This window comes from Anser anser, assembly GCF_964211835.1.
Source record: "Anser anser genome assembly, chromosome: 5".
NCBI lineage: Eukaryota > Metazoa > Chordata > Aves > Anseriformes > Anatidae > Anser > Anser anser.
This window is the reverse complement of record NC_139725.1, coordinates 11,244,251-11,260,473: the sequence shown is the minus strand read 5'-3', so window position 1 is coordinate 11,260,473 and position 16,223 is coordinate 11,244,251. Positions and strand designations below refer to the sequence as shown.

The following is a 16,223-nucleotide window of genomic DNA, read 5'->3' as shown; positions in this document are numbered from 1 at the left end:
AGAACTTTACAAGTGTGGTATTTTCTAACAGCTATCCTTGTCTAAGCACTTGCCTTTTCTCTTTTAATTATGTTCTGATATCCAAAGATCTGGCTTCTGCTTTCACTTACTTAAGTGCTTATTTGGGAGATAATCAGTTCGGACACTTCATATAGAACCAGATACTTTTCCTAAGATAATTTAAATCATTACTGCATAAATCCGAAGGGAATTAAGCTGTTGGAAATGCAAGGAAACAAATATTATAAGAATAATTAATAAACCATTTATAGATAATCCCTTTTCTCCTCCTCTCATCTTACCACTCAAGAACAGAAGGGAACTAACTCCCTTCTGCTAGTCTGTGAAAGAAAAATGTGGGCAACAGGAAATGAAAGTGGCACAAGCTAGAAGAAGAAATAACGTGTTATTTACACCATGAAAAGGTCATGAATGACACTGTGACAATACGAACCGTACCCTTGTCTAAATATATTCTGGGTTCTCTAAACAATCACTACTAGGATATTTTTAAAAACTCCAGTTTGGGGAACAAAATACATTTAGTATCCTTCTGTAATATATTATTTTCAAAGAAAAAAAATAGATGTTTAAGCATTGTAAAGCTTTTAGAGAAAAAATAAATGCAATTAAAGAGCTCAAATGTGTCATATTAAAATTTTCATGTGATAGCATTACTTTTCAGAACCAAAGTATAGCTCTGGTTATAGTACGAATGTTTGCTGACTTGCTTTGCAGGATTCAATGTCAACCATTTAGACATTGCCCCAAGGTATGCCAGCATATTAATGGGGATTTCTAATGGAGTCGGGACCTTATCTGGAATGGTATGCCCTATAATTGTTGGAGCAATGACAAAGAACAAGGTAAGTGGCAATACGGTTTTCAAATCTTCCAGTTCAATACTGTTAGCTTCAATAAAAAGACCTTTCCATAATACAACTTGCCAGAATATCTGAATTGCAGTCTGGGACCTCTAGGGGATAGCATCCTGGAACTTGCAAATCTGAAACATGCTGCACTCACTATATGCTCACAAGGTCAGTGCTTTTGTAGGCTGATGAATAGTGATTTTCAGAGGGAGACGGATGTAAGTAATTGGAAATTGTACACTTAAATGTTTTAGTTTTGCTGACAATCACAACCTCAATCCCTAATTTAAGTCTCTCAGCTCAGAAGAGTTGGGTAAGCATAGGCAGTGGTCTGATTTAGCAACTTTCTTCTTTGCAGACACGTGAAGAGTGGCAGTATGTCTTCCTCATTGCTGCTTTAGTTCATTATGGAGGTGTTATATTCTATGGCATATTTGCTTCAGGAGAGAAACAACCCTGGGCAGACCCCGAACAGACAAGTGAAGAGAAATGTGGATTTATTCATGAAGATGAACTAGCTGAAGAGACAGGGGACATTACTCAGAATTATGTAAATTATGGTACCACCAAGTCCTATGGTGCTACAACCCAGGTCAACAGTGGCTGGCCTAATGGTTGGGAGAAAAAAGAGGAATTTGTACAACAGGAAGTACAAGACTCATACAACTACAAGGAAGGAGATTATTCATAACAACCCTAAATATTGGGTATATTTTGTAGTGTTTGTGATTAAATTCATTGTGATTGTTTGCACACAGAAATAAAATGTGGTATAAACATGTAAACACATATCAAACAGGAAGGTCTTACTGTAAAAAAAAAAATCCATTAAAGTGCAATCTGTATGAGTTGTGACATGTCATCACTTTCATTAGGTTATATTTGTTCGATAAACATTAGAGTTTTAAGGGTTTACTGGTCAAAACTATAGGGGCAATTAGATACTTACAGTATACAAGAGCTAAAACTCATAACTAAGGATTAAAGCACAACTAAGCAACCAAGTTGGCACATCTAATGCTCTTTTTAGAAAGCCAAAATTACTTGATCGTTAAAAATGCACTTATATATTTGTTACACTGTATTGAAAGAGATTGTGTTAAATACACGTTTACTAAGTGCAATGTAGGAATTGTGTGTTTAGTCTAAGACAAGAGCTTTCTTAAAGGAGAAAGGCTGAGTCCTAGGCGTTTACAGAGGCTTGATCCAGTTCCTTTAAGTGTAATTGTATCAAGCCTAACAGAACAAATAGGGCATATTGTATGTTTATTGTGATTACATGCTGCAGGCTACTCTGTGATGAATAATGGAATTATTTAGGAGTTTTATACTGAATGTTTGGGCACAAGTTCTTATTTCTATTCTGCACAGATTCTTATGAAATTATAGGTCTTGTCATGTTCTTCCCTGCATTTATCAACTAATAAAAAAAAATGCAACGTTAAGTCTGAATTTTCATGCAGACTGTCAAATCCCTTTATCAAAAATAAGCTTTATTATTCTTTTCTTTGCAGTATATTCCAACTTTGTACTGGTGTCTTTAGAGAGAGAAAAAATAACACAATATAAACTAGAAAAAGATATAGTCTTATAGAAAATTCCAAAGAGAAGTTTACTATGAGCAAGTAGCCCTATGAAAAAGGATGTATTTGTTTTGCAGAATATTTTGAAGCCAATAGAAGAAACAGAGAATAATTTAACCCTTATTCTTCCCTTAATAGCATTCATATTTTTACACATCGTGCCACAGTTATATACATAGATATAAGTTTATTGAAGATACTGTAATTATAGAAAATGTTGCTATTTTAGAAATCCCTGAAATAAATAAAAAATGTATTTGTCTTTCAATTAAACCTAATAATAATGGACACTGAATATAAACTCACAAACCAAAGTGGCAAATAACTAGTGTTGGGTTGAAAGAAGCCAACAAGCATCACGCTTGTCTTTTTAGCATAACTCAACGGTGACTGCAACATTAGTGTACCAAGCAATAAGTGCAATGCATTATGAAGTGCATAATCTTCTAGTCTATATATTAACCTTCATTTAGCTTGTTGTATATATTTGGGGTTGTTGGGATTAAACCAAACCAAACCAAACTGAAATTAGCAACACCAGACCACTTCTTAATACTCTAAAATGACAACGATGATCCATTTCTTAATTCAATCAAATGATTATTATTGTATGTAATAATCCATTCTGAATTCTTGGTCTGTTCATTGTATCGTGCTAGTGATTGGAAACCCTGCTACCGCAATATACAACTTGAGGATTGTTTCTTCTCTTTTTTTTTTTTTTTTAATGCAAATCATACCTTGACCTTAAGAAAAAAATATTTTGCTTTGTGCCTCAAAGTGATGTAAAATGTGATCATAGCTTTTGCTGTGTTTAATGAAAAAGATGTGGACTGTGTCACTTTTGTTGCTGCAAAAAGTGTTAATAAAATGCTCTATTTATCCTTTTATATAAAAAGGACCATTGTAGTTCCTTGTGATTTTTTTAGAGGTTCTCTAACACCAATGACTAAAACTATACTCCCTGCAGAACAAATTCTGCTATCAACACGGAGACACTACCTTACACCTCAGCTAGGCATGATGCAGGATACCCAGCGTCCTGCACTGCCTGCTCTTTCCTCCACCTGTGCACAGATACATGGTGGGAGAGGCACCTGCTGCTGGCTCCCGTTCCTCCTCCCCTAAGGATGGCTGCAGCAAGCGTGAAGGAGAAAGGAGCAGGAGGATCAGTGAGCCAGCCAATGCCACGCAACTGGGAAAAACAGACAGCTCCATGTTAGTTGGAGGGCTGCCATGGGTCAGCACTCTCTGAAGCAAATGGGGGGCTAACACGGACTGCTGATTTGGAATTTGCTTCCTCTCCTGCTCCTGCAACAAGGCTCCTTAACTGAAACGTAACGTTGCTTTCTGTCCACCTCACAGAACTCGGTGAAATTCAACAAATGCTACCTTAAAAACAAATCTTCTTCTAACAACATTTTCACTGTTCAGTAATTCTCCTGCACCCAGCAGAAGAATGTAGAAGCATCAATCTGCACAGAAGCCTGCAAACACCAGCTAGAGCAGCGGTGGGCCCAGTGCTCTGCACCAGTAGGCTAGTTGTCATGAGACACAGACCAGGTAATCCCAACGTTACTGCTAATTGTTTGGATGGACTGCTGTGACGTTGTCGTGGCAACATCCTGAAAGAGTCCAAAGTAGGATAAATAGGGGCTGCAGAAGTACTCTTGTGCTTATCGCACCAAGCGGACAGTTCAGAAAATGAAAATTAATTAACAAAATTAAAATAAATTTGTTTTAATTTTTGGTCTAATCTTACAGGTTCTCTATCTTTTGGAACTGTCTCAACAGTTTCTTTTCATTAAGGACAGGCAATTTTTCTTCTTATTAGCTTGACACCTTTTAATTACCTCAAGCCAAGGAAAGACTTTAGTCAGGCACTACACCCTGCACAGTTCTGCCATGCACACTTCTGTGGGAACTCAACAACTGCTTTACCAAGAACAATACAATCAAACAACTTACAATAGAACCGAGAGGGTGAGGACAAATATTGATTGAAATGCTCAGAATTTTTTTATATTAATGACAGAAAGTGTTTTGTAATCTTTTTTAGCAAGTTTTCATGAAAAATATTTGTGATGCTACTTGAAGTGTAGCTACTTGGCTCTTCTGTCTTCTGAAAATGCGTCCTTTCTCATGGTTTTTCTTCTTCTTCCCTTTATTTTAAATGCCACACCACTTCTAAGATTCTCCACTCTCTTTCTAGCTCTCTGCTTCTGCTCTGATTCCTTTACTTCCTCTATAAAGGGAAGAAAGGATGAGGAGCATGCCAGATTTTAAGGTTTTTACTTCACAGATTTCCACTCACAGAATAATACAGGAATCAATCATCAGGAACACAACTGAGAAAGAAAGAGGGAAATGGAGAAACTATTTTATTTCTCACAAAGGATGATTACACGAAGACAAGGAGCAACAGTTGGAGCTGGGTTAGGGAAAAGGAGAATTGAGTAGACATGATCCTTCATCTAACTCCTGTATTTCTTCTCAGTAAATACACCTATGCGTCTCCTTTACTACTTTCTATTTATAGAGTAGCATTGCTAAAAAATAACTCTTAAGCCTCTTCTTATCTGTGCCCTTTCTGCCCAGATGCTTCTCTTCTGCACTCAGGTTCAAAGACTAGCTCTACAGATGCACTGCACTTGTATGAGGCAGTGTTCCTCTTTTGGAACTCTTTCTAGGTCAAATCACCCATGTTTATCAATCGGGCTGTAGGATCAGGGTTCACAGTGACTTTTTTGTCTCATCCTGTCATCTGTTTCTGTTCTGTTCTGCTCTCTGGTACCCTGTATTCATTATGTTGAAAAAAAAAAAAAGGCAAAGTAATCTTTACTCACATTTTTATTTATCAGTTAGTTGTCTTCTCTAAGTGAAGAACCGTAACTTAAAGGAAGGGCAGAATCCTAGCTCCATTAAAATCATTAGAAAATCTGAGTTTAGATGGGTTAGAATATCACCTCAAATGTTCACCTTTATGTCCTCAAAACATTTCAAGTAGATATTATCACTTAACTAGTGACAATATTTTAAATATCTGAATCCACATTGGTCAGATGCCTTCTGTTAACATATACTCTCTCTCGCAGAGATAAAGCTATCATAAAGTGCTCTTTGCTTTCAGAAGTGATCATGAAATTCAATGGACCCAATTTCATAAAAACACTTTTCTATGGGGAAAAAGAAAGCCTCAAGGTAAAGGCTGAATAACAGTGACAAAAGAATATCTGCAAATTTGAATGAAGTCCTCTTTCAGCATGAAGCTAGGAATAGGAATGAATGTGGAAGTCAGAATAAATGTCACAGTTCAAAGCTGTACTGTTCGAAAGATAACATCACAGTCTTAGTTGCTGTCTGTGAAAGATAAAATGTTTTGTTCCTTTTAGGATAAGCTGTGAAAGAATTTGAAGGCCAGTCTAAGTCTTAACTACTTAACAGCAGATGCTTTTGTTCTTATTTTGATTTTGTCTACATTTTTTGATTGAATAATTTTCATTGCACCGGGGTGTTTAAGAGTAGATAATCAAAGGACCTAGAACTAAAATGAGACATTTTAATTTTAGTTGGATATCTATGTATATCTCCACTGTTCTAATTAAAGTGTCTGATTTTGATATTCTAGCTTTGCTTAACACTTTTTCACGCTGTAACCCAAAGCATGGCAAAGAATGAAATGTGTTATATGGGTGCATATGTACAACTGCTGAAGCCTATGCAATCAGTTGTATTGAGGTCTAGCCCTTCGACAGGATCTTCTGTGTTTGAGAACTGATGTTACAAAATGGTTGTTGAGAAATGCATCTTTGGTAAGGCTTTTAACATTAGAAACACATAATTCCCACAATTTTTGCTTTAGATGAAGCTGCATTCTCTCAATTGCTGTGAGTGAGACATTAGAGAACAACAAAAAAAATAAGATTTCAAGCAACAGTCCAACCTCTTGCAGGCTTTTGTCTATAAGAAAGTAAGTAGAAGGCAAGTACGAAAGAGACACCACATGTCTCTATTTTTCAATGAGAGAAACATTAAGAAAGGCAAATGTGGTATCAGACATGAAATTTAAAGATAAGTTAAAAATTAAAGGAAATAAAGTGTTCTAGGAACTTAAAGGAAGGCTTATAGAAGAGCTTCCAGAATTCCTAGCTTTTGCTTATGACAATAGTAAGAAGAAAAACCTGAAGTCCTAAATATCTAGGTAAGTCCACACTAACCTTCATCACAAATATGATCAAAATTTGGCTCAGAAGCTGATTACCATGTCCTGGCTGCACCTTACTTTGTCCTAATATTGTTTCTAACACATGGCAGGACCTTGAGGGCACTTACAGGCCTTTATTGCCTTCAGCGAACACCTCTGGGACCCCCACCTGCACCCAAGAGCTCAGGCCTGGACTTCCCTGTCACTAGTCTGTCTCCTCAATAGGAGCTGGATCTCTGCTGTGCTTCTGTCTCCAGTCCTGCCTCTGGTCCCCCCTCCTACTGCTGTTGAGAGAGCCCTGTAGAGGGACCCTGGGCCTGACTCATTCCTTGCTGCCTCTGGGACTGTCAGTGGCCACCCTGCTCAGGTCCTGTGGGACTGCACCCTAGTCAGTGAGGGCACAGCCAGCACCTGGCTCACTGCCCTCCTGAGCTCCCTTCCTGCTCCCCGGGCTCCCTGTTGGACACCTTCCACGCCGTGCCAGCCCTATGCCGAGGAGACCTGCTAAGCCTCACCTTAGGAAAGTGCGTGTGGTCAGTTCACTAATTAAGCACCTTTGCCAGTCCCTGAAGAGGTAGAATTGTGGATAACGATCCCATTATTTTCCTAAAATACATCAAATGTACTGATGTGTCAGGCAGGAGATGTAACTTGTTGGATACCACAGCATACTGCCTCAGAAGTAGAGGGTTTGGCATTCCTACTTAAAATCTCTCTCGCAGATGTACTTTCCCATCATGGATATACTCGTGGTATTAGATTCCTTGTCCAGGAGGAGCTGTGTTTCATTTGGCAGTGAGTCTTTAGGGGACTGAATCAAGTTATCATCCTCGAACCCACTGCAGGCTTCCTTAGCTGCGTACAGGAAGCTGCTATTACTATCCTCAGTCCTTCTGCTAGAGAGGATCAGCATTTACTTGTACCAAACTAACTTTTCAAAACTGGTATGCCTTTACACTGCTTCTGGCTGGGCATCATTGCACAAGGGCATAGGGTCTGTTCACAAATCTATGGAAGCAAATGATGTTCTTGATCTTTGCGCTACCAGGGTCAGCAGCTAAAACTGGTGGTTTGCAAAACTGGCAATTGAGGCATTACAAAGAGTAACTGCTGCCTTGTACTACTGACAAGGAGTTGATGACGAGGTGTTGTTTGTACCCTGAAGATCAAATGGCAGGTTCTGTGCACAAGGAATAGCGAATGAGATGAGTATTTGACATGGGCAAGCAGTACAGATATATTTGGCTTAGCAAGATCCCACTTCATAGTAAGTAGTATGAATTCACTCACATCTGCTCTGACTCTGACACTGTGAACTCTCAATATATAATTCATATACATGCAAATTTATTTCCTATACCACTTTTCTTTCAGAAAATACAGAGATTACCTATCTCGTTTACAATCCTAATCAGCAACAGAAAGAAATTTACTTCAAACAGTAAATATTTTATAAGAGAAAGATAGCAGCAATCAATAAAATAAAATAAATTGTGATTGTAAAACTTCAATTAAAATATAAAGTGAACCACCTTAGAATATTCTTCTAGGTTTATATACACATGCATATACATATGTGTACATATGTATATATATATATAAGTACACACAAAGATTTTAGTTCTCTTTTGACTTGATCAAAATCCTAATATATCATCAGCAAATTCAAACAGCACTGAGTAAGGCTCCACTCAGCCCCCCTATAATTTGCCATGAATGAGGACATCAGCAACAAGTGGCAAGAAATTGAGTCATACATAAGAAGCTTAGTTGTATTTGTTCTCTCTGAGAAGACTTTCAAGTCTGTTAGCTTGTGGGAAATTCAGAACAACAATCTAACTGTTGGGGGTCTGTATAACTGGATGGGGGCATTAGCAGGAACCAGTTTGTGTTGTATTGCTTATCTTGAACCTCCTTGAACCTTGAACCCTCCACTGCTACATTTTCCAGGTCACAAATGCAGAAGAAAAAGTTATTTATTTACCCCATAACAGGAACATGGTCCTTGGTATTTTCTTAAGTTGATATAATTAAGGCTCATAACATTTATAGAGGTATGAATAGCCTAAAACTATTCCCTAATTTCAGGGATGTCCTTGAACTAACATACTTTTTCAGAGGTTATATAATTGTTCTTTGTTGAAACAGAAATGTTAAGAAGAGCTTTCCCTGAAAAATGGAATTTCTTTTACTTATCCAAATGGTTGCAACCATCCTGCCAGGGTTTTCAAGCTTCCTGAACATTAGAATAGAATAGAATAGAATAGAATAGAATAGAATAGAATAGAATAGAACAGAACAGAACAGAACAGAACAGAACAGAACAGAGTTCAGCTGGAAGGGCCCTACAAAGATCACCATTCCAACTGCCTGAGCACTTCAGGGCTAAACAGAAGTTCAAGCATATTACTGAGGGCGTTATCCAAATGCCTCCTGAACCCTGACAGGACTGGGGCATCAGCTACCTCTCTAGGAAGCCTGTTCCAGTGTTTGAGTCAGCATTTCCATGATATGAGGATAAATAGCATATGCACTGTAAAAATGTGGTAAGGTCCACACAAACTGTGTCTGGTTTAAATTGATGTTCAGAAAATCCAAGTGGGTGGTTGGATATCCAAGGATCAAGAGGAACACAAAAAGTCCTCATATCTTGAAAACTACTTCTTTGTGATACAAGAAGGCACATCTAGAAGAATCCAGATACATGCACAATGGTCCTACTTATTTATTTCTCTCTACCCTTCTGTAGCATCTGGGGTGGCCAGCAAATTAAAGAGAAAGGTCACTATAGTGCCAAAAACAGATGGAAATAAAAGCAAAAATGATGTTTGCAAGGAGGAAACGAACCACATAAGAAAGCATTCCAACAATAAAGGATAGCATTGTTAAAACTGGAAGGCTGCCATTTAATTACAGTTTGTCTTGTATAATCAATTTAATGTGTCAACAATGTATAATTGCTGTAGATGGCCATGAACTAAATAAATTTATGAGGAGGGCATGATAATTTTCTTCAAGGTAAGCATCGGTACAAACAACAGAACAGCTTTCAGTTTTCACCTGGAAAGTGACAATGCTATTTTCTTTTTTGTAGATGTTGTTTTGTGGAATTAAAATTGTATCAAATACTGACAAGGTCAAACAAACCTCAACGTCTTCCTCTGCTGCGTTTTCCTATACAGTTATGTCTGACCATGGGATCAATAAAGCACAAAAACAAAGGGAATGTCTTGGAAAAAAAACACACCATTTTCTAATTCATGTATTTTAATGTCTTAGAATATCTTTATTAGTCTAGAAACTTATTCATATAATGACAGCTTTATTGCAACCATCATTAGCTGTTTATATTGCTAAATGTAATTACTCCATGTTTTATTTAGAATAAAATCCTCTGGGCCATGAGTGGTTTATTTGTTCTTGTGCATTCATTTGATGTGAGAGGACACAAAAAGTGCTTAGCAGAAAACTTACAGTCTAAAATAATTGCTGCGAAGTTGGAATACCAGTGATATTCACCAAATCCCATTAACATTTAACAATCAGCACTTACTTAAGATCTATTCCCTAACTGACGCCTTGATGCACAGAACGTGAAACTTCAGAGAACTTGGATCTACTGTCTGTCAAAATAGCCAGTTGGGCTCCCTACAGAGGCAATGGGATTTGAAGACACTGACTTTGGCACAAGGAAGAGAAACCAGGTTTCCTAAGATGTCAACTCTGCTACCCACTGAGCACTGATGTTCTGTTCTGGAAGCGCCATCTCCAGACAGGAGGTTATCTCCAGTGCTTGCTTGCACTAGATTTTAGCGTATATCCCCGTTTAACAGAGTGGAAGAACTGAAACACAGAAAAAACTCTATGTGTATTTCCCTCAGAATCCAAGTTTCTGGCATCTCTTAGTTCTCTATCAGAATGAAAGCTTTATCTTCACAGGACTTCACAAGAAAAGCAGAGCAGCTCTAGAGCAGTTCTTGGCAATGGCTGCTGTTGAACCAGTGTCAAATGTAAGCCTCTTGTATCCTAGGCAAATGTTCAAATCCTTCACTCACTGAACTGATCTTATGCAGTCTCCTGATCTCTGCTGTTTGCTTAGCGTGAGTTGGGTAGAGTATCTGAAGCACAGAGAAATGACATCTTTATGACACAGAGCAGAACTTGGAAAGGGAAGGGCCCCGATCACAGTGTACCTGTAGCTGCGAGGCAGTGTGTCTGGACAATGGATGTTCCGGATATTCTGCTTCTAGTATCAGGTAGGCAATACATCTCGAAACACTCCTCAATTTCTGTCGCCAGTGATAACGGTGTCACACACAAAAGACAATCCCATAAAATAATAAATGAAACATGACCTAAAGACATTAACTCATCAGAAAAAACATCTGATTAATAGGTGAACCTGGAGGCACCGCTTGGAAATGCTTTTTTTTTTTTTGGTTTTGTTTTGTTATTGATTCCTTTAATTTCATCAATCTATCACTTTCAATTGTGTTATAAAAATGAAGTAATGAATCATATGTAAGTTGATTAATGCCAACATCTTGGTAGTACGACTTAATCATTCTCTGTGGGATTACTATCTCTTTTCTTGTGTCTTTCGATTCAAGTAACATTGGCTTTCTCTTTCTGCAATGAAATCACAAATTCATGAGATTCCTCCTGGAAGAATCCCATTAAAATAATCAAAAAGGCAAAGAAAAAAAAAGAAAATGAAAATGTGAGAGACAGAAAAGGATCCTCCAACTGAATGATGGGGATTTAAAGGTTACCATCAAAACATGCAAACCAAACATCAATAAAATCAATTTGCAAAATTGTCTCTTAACAACAGGGTATAGAAATGTTATGTATTCAAACACTGCTGGGAAATCTAAATCACTTCCAAAATAAAAAACTCTAGGTAATTTTTATTAGGAGTTAAAGTTTCTTTTAAAAACTTTTTTGATGTGCAAATGCCAGAGTTTATATGGACAAAAAGTGTTTATGGATTTGCTTGAAACCTGACATCCCATTAAGCACGATTTTGTTTCTGTTGCCTGAATAAACAGTGTAGCACCCACTGAGACTCTGTCATCTGTAGTGAAATGGTGTTGATCTCCCAGGGAAAAATGCTGGAGTCAGTCTTTTCATTTGTTGTGTGTGGCCATTAATTTAATTTGTGATTACTAGCAAAGTACAGGAAGATATATATAGATGAATTATTGATCTGCTCTGGGGCACTAATTAGAACAAGTTTACAGTTCATCTCTGCAGCACTCTTTATCTTGTATGCAATAAAAATAAAAACAAATTTAATTTGTCCTCTGTTGTTCTTGTGATTAATTGAATGTATGAAAACAAATCAACGTTATGTGCCTAACAAGCCATTTGCAAATGCACATTCAGTTTGTGGACACTGTTCTCCACATATACATGTAGAAACAACAGAGATTGTCTGTACCAGCTCTGACAGAAAGCAGGACTTGTGGTAAGTTTTGCTACATGCTAATACACGATTTGCAGCAGATAAAATTCTTCCCAAAGAAAATAGAGCAAAAATTAAACACTTTATAACACTTTATAAAGTGGTCATTTATTACGGGGTTACATACTGACAATGCCTGTCTCCTTTTCCTTTCTTCTCCCTCCCTTCTCTGAGCCCAGACAAACATGAAACTCCATGGGAAGCTGCCCCTGCGCCGGGGCTGGGCTCAGGGCACTGCTGCCGTGGGGCTCCCTTCTCCGGCTTCGTAGGCAGCAGCTTCAAACAACAGCTTGGGGATGATGCACCTTCAAGTAAGGGGTCTGTTCGCCCCTGCTGCCAGCACAAATTTCACATCATGCTTGATCATTAGGATTTGATCTCAGGTTTTGAGTAGCCCATAGTGGTGCCACACCGCCAGGTTAGCAAAAGCATGCTGATTTCTGTATTGCCTTTCAAGTCAATGTTTTTAGCTGATCCTACACTCTGACATGGCACAAAAAGTGATGTAATTTATGTGTTGATTGGGAGAAATGAAGAAGTCTGCATGAAATAACAATTCTAATTCATTCATCTTCGTTACTTTTAAAACTCTATTAATGTTAATTAAATTCATGTTATGACTTTTGCATTAGCAGTTTACAATTGCCTCACTAATAAGTATTATTGGATTTATTATACCTTAAAGAACAGAAAATCAGAAAATCATCTCTCTGTTTTCTCTTGAGGCTTAATAGCAGGTTTAAGGCCACAGACAGAAGAAGATACAGTCCTTGCATTTCCTCCCATCTTCTGTCCCTTCCAAGTGATACTCAGACATCACCCCCAGCATGGGCAACAGACACTCACTACAAATTCTGGTTGCTACACTGCATGTATATGTGCCTATATTTATCTATGTGTGTGTATAAAGATTTAAGATTGCAAAGACAAGTGTTCACTGTTAGGAGGCATTAGAATTAAATTTGCATGTACAACCCAAATAATCTCTTTTTCCACATCTATTCTGAAGCAATGCATGATAACTAATGCATTTTTCTACAAGACCCCTGTGTCACTCAGCACACAAATGAATAGCACACTAATGAGTAGCTATCGGGTGCGTTGTTTTATCTTCCTTGTTCAATGCTATCGCCCCATTTAAATCCTGATGTGAAGACAGAATGATTAATTTCCTTATTTACTCTCCAATAATACTCATCACTACAATGTCCTTGTGCTTCAGACGTTTATTTACATTTCTTCAGCACACATGTAATAAGAGGGCATTGACTGCATACTTAGGTAAAGAACTGTCAAAAAATGAAAATAACTATTTTAGGGTACTGATTTGAGACATTTTCATCCTGATTTTGCAGAACAATTGGCAATAAATAAAACTATCTAGGTTTATAACATAGTCTCGTATATCAGCTGCACTTAAAGTGCTCGAATGTTAGCAGATCAGACTGCATCATCATGCACTCTCCCCCCCAAAATAAGAAATTGAATATCTAGGAGAAGTTTTGTTTGTTTTGTTTAATAACCTGTTTAGCAACAATCTAGGACTTTTGGAATAATAATAATAAAAAAAAGAAATCAGTTTATTGGGATGGCATTCAGCAGTCTTGAATAAAACATCATCCTCTTTTGCTCGCAGTCCTCTGACTCAGTCACCACACATTTTTCAACTTAAGCAAGTCGCTTTTCTTCATCTATGGAAACTGTTTTCTGTGCAATGAGTTAGCTGATCATATGAGATGATGGTTCTTATGTGCAATCCCCTGCCTCTGTTCCTTGCCTCATTCTCCATCGGTCCAAATCTGCAAACTGCAGTTCCCAGCCCCTTTCTATAATCTCAATTTCTTGTCCCCTCTCCAGCCCCCAGGTTTGTCCTCCTCATCTGCTGTCCTTCCCCAGCCCGGCCTCCAGATCTCTCCTGGCTCCAACTCCCATTCTGCCTTGCTTCCCAATATTCTTTGCCAAACCAGCTCTCTCACGCCCAGGATGAATCAATCTTGGTGAGAAAGCAAAGAAGAGAAGAGACAGACCTTCTGGTTCTAAAATAGGCACTAGTTACTGATCCTGAATACCTCTTGTAATACTGAAGAGAAACTTGGCATGAGTGGCTATTGTACAAGCCTCTTCACCAGTCACAGGGAAAAGAAGGAAAGTAACCAAAATGCAGGAGTCAGAAAATTCAAACAGATAAGTAATTTAAATCCATGACATATTGCTGTTGTCTCTGCTTCTTTTTTCTTAGTTCTCCCTTAAATTAGTGGTATTTTCACGGTCACCACAGAAAATAGCTCACTCCTTCAGTAGTATTTCTGGGATTCACAGTTTCACTACCCAGATATTGGCTGCATCTATGTATTTAAGATAGCTTAGTGGGATGGGAGCAAAGGCAGTTTCATTTGCATAGCAAAGATCTCATCTATCCATATTCAAACCTTTCACGCGGCTGTAAGAGCAGCCATAACAGACTGCATCACCCAAAGAACCTTTTTCATGGGGACTTCTCCACTGGCTGGAGCTGGATGAGTCCGTCTCAGTGCAAGCTGATAAACATTTGCGCACTTGAGCGCAACGAGGTGGTGCATCTTTTGCTAAATTTCAGTGGACAAACATGATAACCGTAAATGCCACTCTAGAGCTGAAAGCAGTGCTTTTACTTTAATTTTCTAAATAATTACCTGTTTCTGGAAGGTTTGCTTCTTGCTGTGTGAAACTTCTTCTTATTTATTTATTTTTTTTCACATGTATTGCAGAAATGGACAGAAGTGGATTGGCTATGTAAAGTAAAAAAGTGATATGCTTGCAGAGAGACAGTCATTCAACTTTGCTAGCAGAGCTCTCCTCTCTTCAGACGACTCAGGCCAGTTTGAGAAGGATAAGGATGTGTCCCATCCATCTGCCATTTAAATTTTGGAGGAATTCAGTATGTGCATTTTTGTATGAGTTAACACACACTGAAAAAAGTCAGGCAAAATTCCAAGAAACAAATCAGTTCGAAATTGAAAATGAATATAACAAAACTCTGAACTCCACTACAAAGGAATCCTGTCTTCAGATATCTGGGTTATTTTTCATAGTTATTTACTTGAGAATCAAAAACTGTATGCAGATTTGCAAAAACCATATGTAGAAAAAAAAAAGTTCAGCAACCAGTGAAACATGTGCAGGCATTCAGTCTAAAAAAGGCAACTCCACAAGGAGCCACTAGAGTATAAGAAATTTCACTTATTTGTAAATTCATGAGAAATATAGTTAGTAAAATCCAGGCAATGAATTATGAATGGTTCTCAGCAAAGGGGAGAAATTGTACATACTGTACAGCTGACAAAGAATATTTTGGCATCCAAATACTGAGCAAAATACTGAATATAAAATAAACAGTAACTGGCAATATGAAAACATTTGTCTATCTCAAAGCTGCCAATCTAGTGGTAAAATATACATTTTGAGGATGTTGTCCTTTTTTTTTACATAAAGAATGAAATGCTGGCAGCAGGAATTATGTCATCTATCCGTATCTGGTATTTTTCAGTTGTCTCACCGTGTTTTAGTTATTATTATCTGTTTTTCTAAACTGCTATTTTGAAAGAGAAAAACCTGCCGTCAGCTACACGTTTTGAGTAGATAAAAAAGCAGTGTGGCTATTATACTACATAACATAGCACAAAAGAGCTGGCAATTCGATGTGCCAGAGGTCAAAGCCTAAGCATTGTTTTGTATTTCTAGCTACTCCTACTTTAGCAAGTCCTAGAGCTGAGATAGGGATCTGGGTCTTGTACCATTCAGCTCTGATCCCTGGGCACTGCTGGGCCACTCCCTCTTTGAGTCAATTAGATCCAGCGTCATATACAATACAGACAGGAGTTTGACGTGACAACTGAATTCCTTTCAGCAACACTTTCAGATAGACTGATAGTTGTGAAGAGAAATAATGCTTCAACTAAAATTTTTACACAGTTTAACACCAGATATGGCAAATGTCTTGAATTTAACTTGCATTCTCTCAGCAGCACACTTTTCCCTATATCCAAAAAAGCTTATTAAACCAAACCTTTTTGCCTTTTCTGTGTTTCAAAATGCTACTGTCAGAACTCTGGCATAAA

The 16,223-nt window shown here is 37.9% G+C and overlaps 1 protein-coding gene and 1 long non-coding RNA gene across 2 annotated transcripts in view; one reads left to right on the top strand and one right to left on the bottom strand.

Moving 5' to 3' along the window:
* The window catches only part of SLC17A6 (solute carrier family 17 member 6), a 33,546-nt gene extending 30,193 nt beyond the window's left edge, over nucleotides 1–3,353 (top strand). Inside the window, exons 11-12 of the mRNA XM_083838074.1 lie at nucleotides 739–866; nucleotides 1,231–3,353. Of these exons, the coding sequence (XP_083694200.1) occupies nucleotides 739–866; nucleotides 1,231–1,563 (461 nt within the window). The 3' untranslated portion in view covers nucleotides 1,564–3,353. The remainder of the gene's footprint in view (nucleotides 1–738; nucleotides 867–1,230) is intronic.
* LOC310900310 overlaps nucleotides 1–16,223 on the bottom strand; it is a 184,719-nt gene that overhangs the window by 81,256 nt on the left and 87,240 nt on the right. The window lies entirely within an intron of this gene.